Source organism: Vanellus vanellus, assembly GCF_965231255.1.
Source record: "Vanellus vanellus genome assembly, chromosome: 9".
Classification (NCBI taxonomy): Eukaryota; Metazoa; Chordata; class Aves; order Charadriiformes; family Charadriidae; genus Vanellus; species Vanellus vanellus.
The window spans coordinates 12,057,052-12,075,183 of NC_138914.1; the positions used below are offsets into that span (position 1 = coordinate 12,057,052).

At 42.2% G+C, this 18,132-nt stretch overlaps 2 protein-coding genes across 2 annotated transcripts; one reads left to right on the forward strand and one right to left on the reverse strand.

Moving 5' to 3' along the window:
* Window positions 1–3,426: 3,426 nt before the first annotated feature.
* CCDC51 (coiled-coil domain containing 51) lies at window positions 3,427–7,588 on the reverse strand. Its single transcript, XM_082487762.1, has 4 exons — window positions 6,839–7,588; window positions 6,357–6,703; window positions 5,892–6,056; window positions 3,427–4,301 (listed from the first exon to the last, which is right to left on the reverse strand). The coding sequence occupies exons 2-4, from the start codon at window positions 6,672–6,674 to the stop codon at window positions 3,525–3,527; spliced, it is 1,260 nt and encodes a 419-aa protein (XP_082343888.1). The 5' UTR covers window positions 6,675–6,703; window positions 6,839–7,588; the 3' UTR covers window positions 3,427–3,524.
* A 1,359-nt stretch (window positions 7,589–8,947) lies between these two features.
* On the forward strand, window positions 8,948–13,997 carry TMA7 (translation machinery associated 7 homolog). The gene is made up of 4 exons (XM_082487773.1): window positions 8,948–9,033; window positions 9,122–9,177; window positions 11,507–11,594; window positions 13,824–13,997. The coding sequence occupies exons 1-4, from the start codon at window positions 9,018–9,020 to the stop codon at window positions 13,856–13,858; spliced, it is 195 nt and encodes a 64-aa protein (XP_082343899.1). The 5' UTR covers window positions 8,948–9,017; the 3' UTR covers window positions 13,859–13,997.
* The last annotated feature ends 4,135 nt before the right edge of the window (window positions 13,998–18,132 follow it).

An 18,132-nucleotide genomic window follows, 5' to 3' on the forward strand; every position in this document is an offset into this window, starting at 1 on the left:
TAGCTCAGCATAGGCCAAGCTCAGGCCACTGCCACCCATTTTTCTGTAGTTAATGTCTATCACAGGGCTTCCTGTTGCTCTTACTACGTCCCCTCTTTAACTTATCTTCCATGTCCTGATTGACAGTGGAATTAACTTGAATCAGCACTGGCTTTCTCTAACCTATACACAATGCCTAGGTCAGTCTCTGGCCTCATTAGGCCTGTACAAACTATTGCAACCACCATCCCTCCTGGCTGACGAGTGCTTGGGACAGAGGGTTGGCTCCTCCAGAGAGGACTTTGCTCACAGAAAGAGCAAGAATTTAAGTCTCAATAAGCCTTAGCAAGCAGAACTTTCTTGTTGAGGAAAGCTTCAGCTGAGAGACTTCATTCCAAAAGCGAAACTCAACTATATATATTATAAACTTTGTTAATAATAAGTATGCAACAGAACACCTTTTTTTTTTTTATAAACTAAAATAGCTCAGAAATAGCAACAAACTATTCATTTAGTCATGGCTGAATCATCAGGAAACATGCACTGAGATGTCACTGTGTGTTGTGTAAATCACGGTTGGTGCTGTAAATGTACCTGAACTAATGTGAGCATGCAGATAAACACTTCTGTACAGCTGTGCTGGTTTTGTTCAAACTTGTGTATTTGCTCCCTCCATTACCATGACAAAGATTTAGCATAAAGTACCGAACAGATTATGCATATAGTCTATGTTGTAGCATCTTCCTGGATATTGCCTTCAGCTAGCTGAAGGTATAGCTGTTATTGTTGCAGCCACACCTTCTGGCTTTGGGGTACACATATGGCACAGCACGAAACTACACGTTTAGATCATTGCCACAATGCAGTAATGATTAATCCAGGATTGAGGGAATATACAAATCTGCCCTCCTAATTATTATATAGACACAGTTAATTACAAGGTTTTTTCCCTAATTGAAATTATTCTGCTGTCACTTCACATACGAGGATTTAGCAAGGAAGAGCAGAAATAAGAGAACCACAGTAATGACTTGTAACGAATTCTGCCAGCTGCACAATGCTGCACACAGAGTCTATTCCCAAATCTTCAAAACTCCCTACAAAGCATGAGATCCAGTTATTTTCATCTTGATGTGTATCACACCATACAGCTCTTCTAAAATTTCAGGCTGTGTACTTCAAACTTTGATTTACCACAGATTTATTTGCTATTGTTCTCACTGATTATTTTTTTCTTTCTGTAACTCTATGTAATGTTAAAGCTACCTACTATCACACCTTCCTTAAATGGATAAAAAGTAGATGTCTTTAGAGCAATAAACAATCCTTCTTTTTGTATTCTCTTATTTATTGTACACAAGATTAGCCTTGGACTGCTACTGATTTTTGATGCCATCAAGTACAATTCAGTGAGTAATGCCTCCACTTTCAAATTTAGCTGCCTAACGTTCAGCATTTTAGTACCATGGTCATATATATAATCTACGCTTTTCAGTGATGCTGAGTACCCAAAATTCAGCCATGTACATAATAAGGGGGCCTAACTTTATGTAGTTAAACTGAAGGAAAAAAAAAAACACAAATGAACAAAATTCTCAGTGACTAGTGCCAGCAAATGACAAATAGAATCATTGTACTATCCCTTCCCCTTTAGTTACACACTTGTCTCTGATTTTCATCAAGCTCCTGCAAGAAGTATAAAATATAAAAAAAATTGTGAAATAAGAAAATTAAATATTACAGATTTGAAAAATTGTATCGATCCGTATGTATACTTCTTGACACACCTAAGCGTATGGGAATTTTTATCCCAGTTCTCGAGCTATCAGATCAAACAGCTTCTCTGACAAATGTTTGTTATTTGCTTTACACTCCAAACAATCAATATATAAATCAGCAGTGGTCCTTCCCAAAACCACTTTTTGCATAATTCATCTCCCTTACAAGTAGTGAATCATCACGGATGTCTCCTAATATTGTTTGTTTATTCAGTCATGTTATAATAGCACCTAATGATACCAAATGAAGTTGGTGCTTCATAGAGCAAATGTCCCTGTCCCAAAGGTCTCACAGTCTTAGGAGCTTATAATCAAAATCTCAAACTCTTTTAATATGGTTAGTGGGCAGAAGAGCAAGCTGATAGAAAAAAAATTCCATAGCAGACTGTACACAAAACACAACTTAGTCATTCTGAAAAGCTTACATAAAAGCATTACAGCATGAAGTGAGCTTGTCGCTCCTCTGTCTGCAAAGGTTCCACAGAAGTGCTCACAGAGCCAGAGTTCCACATCTGATTTGCTTATCTGCTACCATCACAGGGAGAAAACTATTTCTTATCACAGCGATACCAACAACTTTGTGTGAGGCCACACACAGACACTAATGTTCAGCTGTTTAGACAAGCATTTTTCCTCAATCAGCCATTCTTCATCCTTCTAGGAAAAACAGGCAGCTGGACCTTTCACTTTTTTCCAAATATTATTTTGGACCACTTTGTATAATGCTATTACCATTAACATAGCAGCTTAAAAGCACCTGCTATTGAGTAGCATTTCAACTTCCAGCCAGGACAAAATTGAAAAGAATAAATAACAGAGAAAGTTCCAATGAGATACTAGTAGGGATAAGAAAGTGATTGCTCCATAGATGATTACTAAAACCACAAAATACCTAGGGAATGATGGGTTAGGGAGTCTGTAGAGAAAAGATAATTGGCTTGCATTGGCAGAATAAACATCATCATACTTAATACATCTCTGTATCCGCACCCTTTTTCTCTTTCCCTGCCTGCAAGCCTTTAAGGACATGGAGCTATTGGTAACAAATAGCTGAAGCTCCAGAAATGTTTTTGGATACTTCATGATAAACTGTCCTAGGAAGAAGTTACCACATGTAACTTAAAGGTATTTTAAGTGCATCATCTGGCCATACAGCCACATTGTATCATGGTAACTTCAATCCTCCTTATTTACATGGCCCCTGCTGTTTGTCACATTGCAAGTCGCTGTGTTGTATCTAGAATTTAAAAAAAACCAAAACAAAACAAAATAAAAACTTCAGGGCAAATATTTCTACCTGTTTGGTAAAATGATAAAACGATTCCTGATGTTTTGTGTATAGACAAACTGCAAACTATGAAGAAATCAGGAGCAAAATTATAAAGGATTACATATGAAACACTTAGATCAATGACAGATTAAAAGAATCATTTGAACAGAAAATCACAAACACAGCTCCAGAGTAAAAGTCACTGATTGGCATGATATACAAGACTACACAGTAAAAGAGTGAAACAGTAAATGAAATCAACAGATGCAACTGTGGAATTTCCTTTGCTCGAGGAGTTAAAAACGACAATGCATGACAAAGACTGTTAACATGGAGCCTGCAGCAGTAAATGGACTAAGTCTTTACAAGTTTTCCAAATATACAGGAGAAAGCATAACAAGAAATGCTAACACGACTTTATTTGGACTTGTACTCTAAGTACTTGGAGTGCAAGTTTACTTTTATTAATCTAGTAAATTTTGGCAATTAATTAGAGATCAATTCCCTTTAAGTATAATATAGAGTACTGGCAGAGTAATAGCAAACATAGCGCATGTCAACGCAGTGCTGTAAATAGAATTTCTCTTGATTTGTGTTTCCAGTCTCTGCTCGGTATCACACAATTCTAAAATCACATCTCTCACGGCAGAAGCCTGGGCCGTACCCTCTGCTGACGACCTTGGTGTCACTCTTTCCATAGGTCTAGAATGGACCGCAAGTTTAACACTCTGCACCTCAGAGATCATTTGCGCTATACTTTCCTGCAGACTGTTAAACTGCTGCTGTAAACTCCCTAGACATGAACTGACTTGTTTAGTGTAGTTTAGCTGTTCATTTAAAGGAATTAAAAGAGAATCTATTTTTATAGAGTCATTCCTCTCTTCTCTAGTTAACAAAGCACCTTCTTTTATTTCCTGTGATGTCCTTGTTCGCAGCACATTTTTCAGGTCTGCTATGACGTCACTGAGCTCCTTCTGCTGTAAGTCATGACTGGAGGCCTGTTCTTTGATGGCTTCTTGCAGATTTATTGGGCCCTTCTGTGCTTCAAGCACCAAGACTTTTAATTCTTGCAGCCTTACTCGATTAACATAGGTGGAACCAAGAACACCTATAATGGCTCCCAGAACAGAACCAATAATAGACCAGTTCTTTGTTTTTTCAGCTCTTGTTCGCTCTTTCTCATGGCTTTCCCTTACAGCTGCAGAGAAGAGAGAGAATTTTTCTCTCTCAGATTCTTCTGCATTTAAATACGCAGCTCGGTACCTCTTCTCTTCCTGCAAGAAACACAGTGATTTGGAGGAAAAGGTATAATGTGAAACTACAAAATCTATACTAAAAAAAAAAGCCCACTCCCCAAAAAAAAACAGTGCAGATGAAGGAATGAAAATGAAGAACATTCATTAGTTCTGTTTCAGAAATTTTCCTTTTAATGCGGGATTTTATTTATTAATCCTACTTAAGTCAATAAGACACCATTTTAAGTCAAAACTGAGAAATGGAAAAGGTCATCAAGAATTACAGCTGAAGATCCTCTACATAAGAATCTGTCACATGCTGATGATAGAAAAGGGGTATGAGAAGGGAAAGTCTTTCTCTCCCCACAATGTTCATTTTTTCAGCCCTGCTTACTTCTCCAAACACTACTTTTACTATGCTTCTTCCCTTCAGTTCTAAACCATTTAAATGGGAACTCAAAGTAGGACTGGAAAGGATGTCTCGGATAGGTTGATCTCATGAACATATACACTCCTTATTCCTCTGCCTTCTCTTTCTCACTCTGCTCACAGACAAATGTCTTCACTTTCTCCCTTCTCACTCACTTCAGCGTGGCAGTTCCCATTGTAAGCCATTTTATCTCAGAAAAATAGTGGAAGGTTTTCTGGTTGTTTTCCTGCAGTAAAATTCTGCTGTTTTAGCAAAGTAATTGCTGCTTTTGGTAGTGGTGAGCCTGTCTGTCAGCTAACTGCACCTCCCAGAATTAGTCTTTCTTCAGAGTGTGTGTTTCTTTTGTAAGATGGCACCACCAGCTTAAAGACAGCAGTGACTTGAATTCTACCTTTCTTCACAGTCATGCAGAGCTCTATCCCACACAGACCTGATCCCTTATTTAGACAACTACAGCTCTCCAGTTCTTTCCTGATGTTCTGATGCAGGAGCTCAATTTAAGTTCAGGCATGGGTACCCACTCCTTGCCTGAGCTTTGCCAGAGGTGTACCTGTTTCCAGGCCTATTCCCTGCTGTTTCTGAAGTTTCATCTGGATTTCCTGGATTGACTTTGGCTGCTTCCTTGTTTTTATCTCTGACTGATGGACTGTTAATAAACACATTCCTGTCACCAGGCCTGTTTGGCTCATCCATCTGAGGTGCTGTAGGACTGCATCCTGTCGGTGAGGACACTGTCCCAGCCTGCGCTGCGGTCAACCTCATCTTCTTGCTTGCCCTCCCTCATGAAGCAGCCTTGCTCTTGTTGCTCTCTGACAAAAGCTTTAATGAATTGCCTGTGTGTTGCAGCCACATAGATGGCATCTTAGAGAGTTTTCACGGATTAACAACCAGAAAGGACCTTCTCTCGTCACATGGAAGGTTAATTAACTGAATCCCAGCTTTTTGTTGGCTACTCATCTACAGGTCACCACTCAACTTTCTAGGCTCACTATCTTCAGCTTTCTTCTCCAACTTAACTGTCCTACTTTAGCTTAACATAGACAATTTGCATAGCAGATCAAATAATCTATAACAATTAACTAAAACAAGTATCATCAGAACTTGACTTCAGAACTGAGATGCATCTGCAAAGACAATCACAGAAGCAAAGCACACAAATTTTCATTGTATTTGCCAGTGCTCAAGTACCAACAAATTACCTGCAGCAATCTGTGTTCCAGAGTAGCCAGTTCTAAATACTGGGTGTCATCCCGAGAGACCCTGTCTAAGCGGTCCCGAATTTCCTTCAGTTTAATCTGTTGGGCTTCTACGTTTTCACGAGCCTCTCGTACTATCCCTCGAGCTACCATAAAGACATTTTCAGCCTGAGAAGAAAGAGTATTTATTTTATACAGTTATTACCAGACAGATCTAAATCGCTAATTATATTAATTTGGGGGGGAAAAAAAGCCAACAAAACAAACCACACTCCATTTCAACTAAGGGATAAGATATATTTACTAACATGCATAGACTAGAACACTCACAGCATCTACACAAACAGTTAAAGTAGTGTAAAGACACAATTCTCCTTGGAGGTTCTTCTTTTGGCCTCACAGCCAGTGTTTATACTTCATATAGCCTAACTCAGGATTTTTAAATTTCCACATTATCTCTATGTTTACCTCTGTCACTTTTCCCTGAGCCTCTCGAACTTCATTAATTCCAACAAACTCTTCATATCGGTCCCACCAACTCTTGCATGTTGCAGACATCTTTTGAAGAGAGTTTTTTCCCATAACGGTCCCAGCTTCTGTCACCCGATTAAGAAGACCCACGGCCATTTCTATCGCAGACTTTGCTTCAGGCCTCTTAGGTGATGACGAGCAGTAAGTCCGCACGATGTATAAATTCATTTTTGGACTCCACTTTATCAATGAATGCTGATATTGCAGACCACAGGACACCGAGGACACACTTGACTTGTATTTCATTGGCCCCATGTCTTGAATTTAATTACTGAATAAAAGTGCTACAAGGATGAAGAAGAAAGAGAAAAGTTATTGAAGTATAGCTGACTAATACCTCTTAAAAGGACACATGTGTATTGAAAACCAATGAAATTCAAGAATGGCTAAGCCATCACTAGTTTTACACCAGTACTTACCCAGAGATCTTTGCACAATTTTTAACAAAGAGCAGTTCTGCCAAAGATTCCTGCTTTTCTGCTGTTACCAGATACTCCCACCATGTTTCCTGAGTACTAATTCACTCACTGCAGGGATAGTGATCATGTGCAGATCCTGTACCAACAGGAGTAGCTTCAGAGTAATTTAATACTTCAGCACAAAAGTGATTGCCATATGAAATTTTGCCTTGTGTTTTCACACTTGAGTTTGGTGTACCATGTCACAGGTACTAACAATTCTGCAAAAGAAAAGCAAAGGAAAAAAGCCAGAGAGGGGAAAAAATCTTGATAAGAAAAGAAGTAAGGCTTGATCTTTCCCTTCATCTTACACTTCACAGATATGCAAAATATAGAAGAACACAAAGACAAAAACATAAAGGACAGAGAGAAAACACAGAAGTGCTGAACTGAACACAACAAATATTCTTGTGAGACTGCCTACAAAGGTAAAACCTAAGGAAGAACCTTAAGATCAGAAAAATATCAGGTAGTGAATGCACAGCTAGGGCTGCATTTTAAAATGAGCTTAAAATTCTTGCTTGCACTGCAAAAACAGATTGCAGTTATGGTTTAGTGTCCACTGATTTGTAAATAAGGTCTTAATTTTCTACTGAGTGCCTTCCTCTAAAAACTGTAAACAGGAAAACTTTCAAATAAGGTTTTATATGAAGTTTGAGTATAACTATATTTGGTTTTGACTAATATAATATAAAAACATGGATTACTGAGAAAGCTTGATAGTTGTTGCTTTTTAAAATTTATTTTAAAACAGTTTTCCATGTTAATTTTAGGTGGCTAATGACACCATATATGTGCAAATACAGGCATCTCCACAGGCAAGGATTCTTCCTACTGGAAGACATTTTTGATCGTCTTTTAGCTGGCTACTGATTCCGAACACCACAGGTTCATTGCCTGTTATGCATATTCTAACAAATAGTAATAACACCAGAGCACTGTGAAAATCTTACCAGTTGGTTTATATGTATAATAATATAGTAGATCAAAACCACAAGAGCATGAAAATGAAGTAAGTTCTTTCTCCTTCCAGCATCACTCATATGTTTTACCGTTACGACACCTACTCTGTACTGCAGGCCATGTACTAAAACCTCAGCTCAACTTTGTTGGTTCTAGACCGCAAGATTTCCCTCTTTTAATTGCACTACTACGTGAAGACTTTTACCAAATATTCAGGCTATTGAGGCAGTATAGCAAAAAGAGAGAGAAAGTCAAGACCTTTAGATGAATTTCTATGTAGACAGTTGCAAATAGACTGCAATGAGTTATCTCAGTCTGAGCTACTGGGACCTGAGACGATTATGAAAGCTTCATCTGAGATAACATGCCTCCTGCCTCTCTTGCTTCCCGTGTAAGACAATGAGTTTCCTCTACCTGTAGTCATTGACAAATATTCTTTTAAAAGGTTTACACCCCAGTTGCTACACACACTGGACATTGGTGGCGAGTAAGACTTGCTTTTATGGCTCCTATCTTATTTTTTAGCAGCCTCTTTTGTCACTGCCAAAACGTAAAAACAGAATTTCCGACACGCCACCGCACGCCCACAGCTCTACTTCTCACGCTTGAGGGGAGAAAAAGTCTGTTTCTTCCACAAGACCGACCCCTCCCTGCCGGAGAGGGCACATCCACCGCATGCAGGGCTACCAGCCTGCGCCGCCGGCACCCTGCCGACCAGCGCGGCCAGCAGCCACGCGCAGCCCCGGGCAGCAGCCCCGGCCTCGCCTCAGCCACAGAAGGCGACCGGTAGGAGGGAGCGGCCCACCGCGGGGGGCTCCCAGCGCCAGGGGCGGCCCAGAGCTCCGTGCACGGCGGAGGCCGAGCCGAGCCGAGCCGAGCCGAGCCGAGCCGAGCCGAGCCGAGCCGAGCCGCTCCTTCCCCACCGGGCAGCCCTCCTCGAAGAGCCCGCCGAGGCTGCCGGCCCCCGCCGCGCTCACCCGGCCCCGCCGGCACCTCCTACCTGCCCGGGGCCCAGCCCGGCGCCTGAGGCGGAAGCGGAGGCGGAAGCGGCGGCAGAAGCGCTACGGCGACCGCGTGGGGCCATGCCGGAAGCGGCCGGCCGGCGGCGCGAGCCCGCTTGCGCGCGCGCTTGGGCGAGGGGCGGTGCGGCGGAGGCGAGCGGAGCGGAGCGGGCACCATGTCGGGCCGAGAGGGTAAGGCTGGGCACGGAGCCCCCGGCGTCGCTTGCCCTCCCTCCCTCCCTCCTCGGGCCTCACTGTCCCGTCCCCTATGTCTTTGCAGGCGGCAAGAAGAAGCCGCTGAAGCAGCCGAAGAAGCAGTCGAAGGACCTGGACGAGGTAGGGCGGCGGCGGCGGGGGGGAGCCTGCCCCATCGGACCAGGGCCCCTGCTCTTGGCGGGGCATCTTTCCGCCTTCATCTTACCCCGCAGCTCAGCTTTCCGTAGCAATACGCGTTTTATGAAACGTCATATTTTACGAAGCGTCGTTCTGACGGTGCAGCTTACGGCCCTAAGGGGCCAAGAGGTGATGCGCTGCCCGTCCCGGCCCCGGTGTTACGGTTTTTTTTTTGTTTTTTTTTTTTTTTTGTTTTTTTTTTTTCTGCTGACATCCCTCCCATGTTCATGGCAAACGCAGCAGCGTTGGCTAAGGGAGGAGGCTGTACCACAGAGAAGGCTGGAAGGTCCTCGGCAGAGCTGTGAGCCCAACAAATTAACGGGTCACAAGAACCTAGGACAGGATACAAACCCCGTGGATTATCAGCTAGTTTAAATAAATTAGGTACTAGTGAATCTCATGCTAGGGATACTTAAACGTAAGGGCTCAGGGTATGAGCATAAGCTGTTATTTCTGAGGATTGTGGAGGATGGATGAGGCAGCGTTGATTGGAAAAAGACAAACATGATGTCTCTCTGAAAAGGGGAAAAAAAAATTCATAGCTTTCTACATAAGCTTTATTGTTAGACAAATGTTAAGACCAATTAAGTGTTTACAAGCATCCAGGTTATAATAATGTAAAAAGTAATAGCCAGTATGGATTTTAGTTAAACTGGCCAGCAAAGGAAATCTTGTTGTGTGTCAGGGCAGTGCTCTGTGTCTGAGGAGAAAACCAGCAGATATGAGGTTCTTGACGCTACCTCATGTAACGTTCTCAAATGCAAGGCAGGAAGGGGACTGTGAAATGTGATGGAAGGTGAGAATGCAGCTTGCTGGAATGCCACACTTTAAAAACAGTTACTAACAATTCAGCGTCTGACTGCAAGGACATATTGAGTGGGCTTTTGCAAGATTTTTGTCTTCAATTGGAGTCTAAGTAATATTTTGATTAGTGCCTTAGCGCATTGGTTGACTAACTTACTGACGATGTGGCTTGTTCTCTTTGTAGAAAACAAAATTTGTAGGGGCTGCAGGCTGTAAGATGACAAGACTAGTGGTCAAAGTAATTTTAACAAATTGGAGAAAATTTGAAAAAATATATTGATTTAATTAAGCTTGTGTGCTAAGTCCCTTTCTTTGGTAAGAATAATCAACGTATAAATTACAAGGAGAATGACTGGCTAAACTCCAGGTCCACCTGAAAGGGTTTGGGATTTAGATCATACGCTGAACATGAACCTGCAAAATCAGGTGTTGCAAAAGAAGGAAATCATACAGAGTATAAACAAAATCTTCTGTCAAACGATGTCATAGTTTTTTTTTCTCTAAGCACTGCAGTACAACAAGCACATTGCCAGGAAAAAAAACCCACAGAAGTGGATAAATGGGAGAAATTGGTTTACTAGGAAAGAGCATGTATCCACAGGAAAAAAACAAACAGTGGAAAATCTGGAGAGAGAAACAGAATATTCTGTTCTGTGTGGGGTTGGTAGTGGAAGTAATAGGCTTACATTGCAGCAAGGGAAGCCTTAACTTAAAAAAGAGGAAAAGTTTCTGGTTATAAATGTAGTTGAGCCATGAATTGGGTTGGAGAAGAATCTCTAGAATCTCAGTTGTCAAGGTCCTCAGTTTAGTTACCCCAAAATCCTGAGTGCAAAGGCTGTGGTCCTGTTCAGCCTTGATGTCTACAAAGGGTATGTATATAAGGGATAAAGTATGTCTGGGCTGTTGTGAAGTCTGGAGCCTGTTCTAGCAGGGGTGCTCAACAGCTGGCTTGCGTGTACAATTTGCCAGTGGTCTTATGAGATTTCTTGGAACTAATACAAATGTATTAAACCCAGAAAAAATAGTGATATGCATGGAAGGATTTTTTTGTAATTTCAAAATGCCTTTTTTAGGTAAAACCAACCTTTTTTTTCTTACATAATCCAAGTTTTATTGTTAGACAGCACTTATGTGCTAGGCTCCCAGTATCACTGGTGGCATATTAATGAATGGTTTTAGTGCAAACATCTGTCATTCAGAGGGCAGAATGAGATTATGCCATGGGAAACGACACTTGTTTAATTCAGAAAGATCAAACATACAACGTTAAAGTTTAGTCATTCTGTTCTGGTGCAACAAAAAACCTTTGTCATAGATTTTGCATATTTAGCAGTATTCAGATGTCTTGTATCAGTTCAGTCAGTTTTTTATTGCTGTTAGAACATCACCTTTGTTTCTGATTGCTTGTCAGTTGTTTTTGAATTTTTTGGGGGGAGGAGACATTAACACACACTGTTCTTTTCTTTAGACAGATCTGGCATTTAAACAAAAGCAGAAGGAGGAGCAAAAGAAACTTGAGGAGATGAAAGCAAAGGCTGCTGGAAAAGGGCCCCTCAGTAAGTGAGGTGCCATACTGATAGGAAAAATGGAGGGCTTGCTGGCTTCAAAAATTTAATGTTGTTTGCTTGACAGACATAAAAAGGCATGTAACTAAGTTATTTAACATACATGAGTAAGTCAATGGCAGGTGCAGATGATAAGTAACAAATAGAGGCTTTTTTTTGTCTTCCTTTTTTCTTTCACTATACAATTTCACCCCCAAATTACTGATGCATGTTCTGGTCTGGCAGGTGTAACAGTGTGTCTGGCATACTGACCTGTTCTGGTGGGATGGTGCAGAGACATTTCTACTGTTATTTTAGCATACCATTCTTTTTTTCCCAGATATATTACATGTAGTTTTGCCACATTCCTGAAAGTTTAACAAATCCGGTACTTGTTCTCTTGGAGGATGAATTTCTTCAAGAGAAGTAAGTTTCTGGCAGAAAAAAAAACCTGTGACTGGAAATTAGTCTGGCTTCAACTCTTTTCCCTAAGTGACTGTAAAGTACGTTGTGTCACAGAGGGTTTGCAGGGTGCATTTTGATGGTGTGTCCAGCCTAGTTTTTGTGTGGAGACAGTGTTCATGTGAGTCTGTGCGCTTGCCTTGTACTCCTCCAGCATTTGCAATCATTGGATTAGGGGTGGTAAAGGATACACCCTGCCTGTTCCCTCTAGGTGGTTTTGACCTGTGGTCCATTAACGTGACTAATCCCATCTTCATTCTCTGAAGACCATTAAACTTTACGCTTGCTTCCTATTCTTTAGCAAACTTTAAATCTTGAAAGGTCCTAGAAGGACCTTTCCAGCAATCCCATAGAAACTTAGTTTCACTAACAAACTTTGCTATGCAGTCTTGTCAGATGCTGTTTGAAAATGAGAAATCCCCTGGATTCACTTTATCCATAGACTTAATTATAACCTCATAGAGTTACAGCAGATCAGCGAGGAAGGGTTTAGCATTTATAGAAGTCCTGTTAACTTTCACAAGACCGTGTTTATCCATTTGCTTTGTTACAGACTCTGTTATCTTCTCAGAGATCAAGGTCAGACTTGCAGGTCTATAGTTGCCCAGTTCTTTATAGAACCCTTTCTGTATCTGAAAGCTATGCTGGCAGTCTGAGTCCTCTGGCTGTAATGATAAGTTCCAAACCTTAGCCAGCAGTTCTGCATTTTCACGTTAGAGCTTGTCAGTGCTCTTGGAGGGAGTGCCATCCAGTCCCACTGACTTGGGATATTTCTTGTTTATTTATCTCAAGTTGATCTAGCTCCTCTGATTTATCAGCGTACAAAAAAAATGCGCTCAAAGACTCAGAATGTCTTTGGTGTTTCAGACCACTGCAAAACAATTCAGTGAGCCTCTCTTCTGTGTCCTTACCATCCTAAACTTGTTTTGCGTAGGGTGCTTCCACTTACAGATTTTTTCATAGGTCTTTCCTGCTGTTATTACTCTGCCGTTTTCTAGACTGAATTTCAGTCATCTGGTCCTTGTCTAATGCTTGCCAAAGCAGATAGTGATTATTATGTTATTGTGGGAGGGCTAGGCTATTCCCAAGAGCCTCAGCAAGGCAACACTGTTAGGATCGTATTGCAGTGCAAAGTCTGCTGTTGACTGTCAGCTCTTGCAGCCTATCTTGCTATAGCCTTGCTATTCTTTTTTCCTTTCCACTGGTCATATATGACACATGCTGTAAAAAAACAGCATTTACAAAAAATGCCGCGCTTGTTGCAGTGTTAATAGTTTTTTTTCTTTTACCCTGCTTTAGTCTCTTCAATAATAGGGACTGCAGAGAACAGATAATTTCAGAGAACTGGAATTCCCATAGTTCCAATAAGTGCTTCTGTAGAGCTTTGATCCCAACTGGGGGCTCTGATTGCTGCAGGGATACCAATGCTTTTATTCCTTTAGCCTTGAATTTGATTTGACCAGACTATACTCCTGCTGCATAAGAAATAAACAATGGAGGGTGTCCATGGATGAACAAAGGAATTGTTGAAATATTTAGTTCTGTTGTAGATTTATGGGGCATGTTTGGTTCCAGAAGAAACTTTGTTTCTAATGTTATTCATTCAAGGTGGAGTATCTGAGATCACAAGCACAGAAGAGTAACACATGCAAAAACAATTCACCAGTGGGGAACTGAGTTGGACAGGCAGTCTAGTGGGGATTTGACTTTGTGAGGAACTAAATTTGTAGCTAAGCTCTGTAACCATTGTCTAACCGGTTGTGTTGTTTCTTTTGGCAGCCAGCGGTGGAATAAAGAAGTCTGGTAAAAAGTAGTTTGACCAAACTGCCGGGTAAGAAGTGATCGAGTTACTCAATGGATCTGCAGACTTCAGAGAGTTTGAAAATTCACTATCATTTGGGAAACATTGTACATTTTGTTTAGTCAGAATAAATCTTTTTTGTTAAGATGTAATATTTTCTCTCTTTTCCTGTAGGTTTTGTTTTAAAAATGGCATTACTGTTTTATACTGGAAATGAAACTTTTACTGAAGACCACTTGTGATCTTACGCAGCCTCAGTGCATTTGCTGGTTTGGTAGTAATTTGTAAGAATAAATTTCAACTTCTGCTCTTTTTTTTTGACAATGAGAGTTAGGGCCGCAGCTTTAAAATCTGTAGAGTTTTAATCTGGAGGCTTAGGTTTAGCTGCAGTTGTCCAAGATGTGCATGGTCTTGTAAGAGGTGGAAGTTTTTTTCCAAACAGAAGGTTGGGTTATACTTATGTTAGTGGTTACCTTTGGGTCAACCACTATCCAAAACAATACTCCTTTTGATATTACTACATAGGTACATTGTGGTGCTATGCCCTATAGTTCCAGTGGTTGCTGAACGTACACTTGCCTTTGTCCTGCAAATAGTCACCTACACCTTGTTTGCATTAAACTTATGCATACTGACATCGTTATTACAGCTCCTTTACACTGCCAGCAATGCCTTGGTGGGGGAGAGTGGAACAGTGCTTGTGGGACTATAACTTAATTCTTGAAACGAATAGTAGTGACAATACACTGGCTATGGAAACATCAAGGAAGGAATATGTTGTTAAGAAGTGACGTTTCTAGAGGGCTGGCAGTGTTATCTTTGAGGGTGACTGTTCAGGGGAGCCACCGTTCTTTTGAAGCATGAAGTCCCGTTTTAGCAGGGCGGGAGAGGCGGGTGCCCTCCATGTTTGGAGGCGGTGGGGGCAGGCCTTCCGCGGCCGCCGGGCCTGTCGCCCCTCGCCTCAGCGGCGCGGCGCGCGTGCTCTGCCGCCCCCTCGCGGCCAGCGCCGGGCGCATGCGCACCGCGGCCGCGGGCATCCCCGCACGCCTCGCCCGCCAACGCTGCGGGCGGCGGAATTGCGCATGCGCTCCTTTTGCTCGCACTCAACGGCTGCGGAGGACGCCGCTATCGCATGCGCATTGAGGACGGCCGCCGTCATCCTAGTATTGCAGGCGTAGAGAGTGCGCATGCACACTGCTGAGGGGGCCCAGCCGCTTGGGCTGCGCGCATGCGCCGTGTGCGAGAGGCGCTAGCCTCACGCCGAGGCGCGAGGGCGGGTGGTCGCCCTTCAGAGCACGACTGCCCGGGGCCAGCCGCGGCCGGGCGGCGGTCCGAACGTCTGTGGTGCGGTAAGAGAGGTGCTAGTCTGCAGGGCCTCAGCTTGTAATGCCGGGCTCTGAACGTTCCTTAACATCGAGGAGCCAGGTCTCCCCAAAGAGAAAAACGTCCCTCCTGCGGGGTGAGTTCGCTCCCAGCACTGCATGTGGGAGAGGTGTTCACCAGCGTACGTGCGCGCGCAAGGTCTTGGAGATCAGTACTAGAGTAGAAGTTAGACACATTTCGTCATGGCATTTTATAAGAACCCCAGTCTCCTGCATTTTTGCGGCACAGCACCCCACCAGCTCTAATGGTGCGAGGGCTTATGTTAATGCTTTCCTGAATGCCCTTTGTGCAGAAGTTAGGTGTCCATTTTTGGGGGGAGCTGGATCTTCTAGAAGACAGTGCAGCATAATGGCCCCTTTTTGGTCTAAAAACACACCTATCTGTTCTTTAAAGCTGTAGGAGAATCGGCTTTGGTGTTAATTTGGTGGTTTTGGAGAGAAGGTCTCTGGTGTTCCTGTATGCTGCAGTCTCAGAAGTGCAGCCATTGCAGGGGTGCAGCTACAGAAAAGTAACAAAAATGTTCTTGTAAACATCAAGGGAGGTCTGAGGGTAAACAAAATGAGGGAGAGAATGTTAGGACAAAGGGTGAAACTGTTTAGTTACTACACACCTGTGATAGATTGGCTCCTTGGTGTCTCTGATGAAGCTACTCTGGATTTCTTCCCTGAACACTAAGATATTTCACAACCTGTCTGAAAAAATGTAGGTGACTTACGCTGGTCCAAGTGAAGGGAGCACCTAGAGCAACACAGGGTAAGCACTGAATGGAGTTAACACCTCCAGATGAAGGCTAGAAGCCTTTGAGTGATACAAGCAGAAGGATCATTCTCTGAATTTTGGTCACAGCTGCCATCAGAGCTGGAAGGCTGGGTAACTGCAACAGTTATAGTCATACAAGACTTCTGTTGGCAAAAGCCCATGTTACCATAAATATGTATAAGGTTTCAGTCACTTTGCACTTAAAAGTCAAAGCACATTAATCATTCAGTGTAGTGGTGGCTGAACGTAATCAGGCACCTCAACTTAAATCATGATGTGAGTTAGTGGCTGGGCTGGCAGCACAACACCTGAGCAACATCTTGCATCTCCTTTGGATCTCTTTAAATGAGGCTAAACTAATTTTTAAATTTCCAGAAGGACAGGGGTTATTTTTCTTCCTGAGATGCTTACTAAGGATAGTATTTACTTCTCTAACTGTGAAAACAGAATTTTATTTGGTTTAATTACAGAAAGCAAGCAAAACATTTCCTTAATTACAAAACAAACTTCCAGCTAGGACTGTTAAATTTCAATTGAATTTTTCAGAAAGTTCAAGTTTCTATGGCCTGCTTGATGCCATATCTTTGACAGAGGGGTAAATTAACCCAATTATCTGTATGCTAACTAACTCCTGGTACATTTTTACATTCATTCTTGCCTCTGTTTAACATCTTTTAACTACTTTAAGATGCAAAGTCAGTACCTTGGGTCTTATGGGTCAAGGTTGGACATAAATTTTAGATGAAATTTCAACAGACCAAAAAAGGGAGAGGAGAGAAACTCTTGGTCCATGTTTACTACGTGGGAGACATAGGGTCTAGCAGGACTAGATTTTTACAACTCTAGAGCTATTGATAGAACTGGTATCAGGACCAGGCCTTCTGGACACGCAAGGGCTTGGAGAGCCATTTGTATTAAAAACAGTTAATGAAGATAATGTGATTGATACAGTATCTGCCTCTAACATTACAGAATTGCAGCCCCTTCTAGCTGCCCTAGCTGACATGCTAATAGTTCACAGTCACATCCAGATTCCTGATGCCCTCCAAGGGGGTGAAAATCACACTTTGGTGACACAGAGAAAATTGTCTTCTCTAAAGATACTTCTCTGGAGATCCAGTTGAGTCCTGCCAGCCAGATAGAGCAGGTGAAGGTTGAAATTCAAAAATGCTTGAATGCTTTTTACGTTGTGGAGAAAGACAACTTGTGTATCAGAAAAATATTCACACAAAGATGTTGGACAAAGCTGCCTTAGATATGTTGCCCAAGAGCCAGGGACTGCCCCTGGCTCTGTGCTGAACACTGAAGGCAACACAAGCCACCACTGGTACCTCTTGGGGCAGGGCTCAGTTCCAACACATAAAATGTGACCATAAATACAGTGTGCCCACAATTTTGCATTCTCAGAGAAGAGTGAAAACACAAGCCTGCTTTACTTTACTTGCATCTGATGTACTGATGGTGGCAGACCCTTACCAATGTAGCCAAAGTGCACACCCGCTTTCCACTGGTGTCGAAGTAGGTAACTTGGAGGTGGTGGTTTAAAATGAGGACAGACACCATCCTCTAGATCTGTTCAGAATATGAGAGAAATATAACCTTGGCAGTGTATCAATAAGCAATTGTTTGCCCCAGGAATTAATAAATGAGGTTGCCAATCACAGTGAAGCTAACTTGAGGTGGCCTGAGTGAAATAAGAGTGAAATAGATTGAATAGAAATCTCTCTACAGCATGAGACACTATGCAAAAGCGTTTCAGCCAAAAATCAAGACAAGATGGAAAGAGACCAAATGGCAAAGTGACAGATCACTGCTGTGGGAGAGCTGTTCTCAATAGGCTTTAGTTTAATGTAGACATTGAACTGCCTTCCTGGCCAAGAATCCTCCTGTGTTTAGTATTAGGCTATGGAAATGAACCTGAACAGAGCAACACTTTGATGGTATGTTTTTACATAATGCTATGTAATAAATGGCATTTCATTCCTCAGTGCAGCTCCAGCTCAGTATTAAACTAATGCAAAGACAATATAGCTCCTAAATCACATATATATGTAGAATTACCCACAGTCTGCAGGGCACAGAAAAAACAAAGCCCAGAAGGCAGTAGGAAATGAATGTCAATGATTAAAATAGTAGCAGAATAGA

What these genes read in the sequence shown, in the direction of transcription:
- CCDC51 (XM_082487762.1), bottom strand. Translation starts at nt 6,674, where the DNA reads ATGGGGCCAATGAAATACAAGTCAAGTGTGTCCTCGGTGTCCTGTGGT. An exon ending in CTCAGGGAAAAGTGACAGAG is followed by an intron (nt 6,057 to 6,356) that starts GTAAACATAGAG and finishes CTTTCTTCTCAG; the next exon opens with GCTGAAAATGTCTTTATGGT. An exon ending in TGGAACACAGATTGCTGCAG is followed by an intron (nt 4,302 to 5,891) that starts GTAATTTGTTGG and finishes TGTTTCTTGCAG; the next exon opens with GAAGAGAAGAGGTACCGAGC.
- TMA7 (XM_082487773.1), top strand. An exon ending in AGTCGAAGGACCTGGACGAG is followed by an intron (nt 9,178 to 11,506) that starts GTAGGGCGGCGG and finishes TCTTTTCTTTAG; the next exon opens with ACAGATCTGGCATTTAAACA. An exon ending in TGCTGGAAAAGGGCCCCTCA is followed by an intron (nt 11,595 to 13,823) that starts GTAAGTGAGGTG and finishes TTCTTTTGGCAG; the next exon opens with CCAGCGGTGGAATAAAGAAG.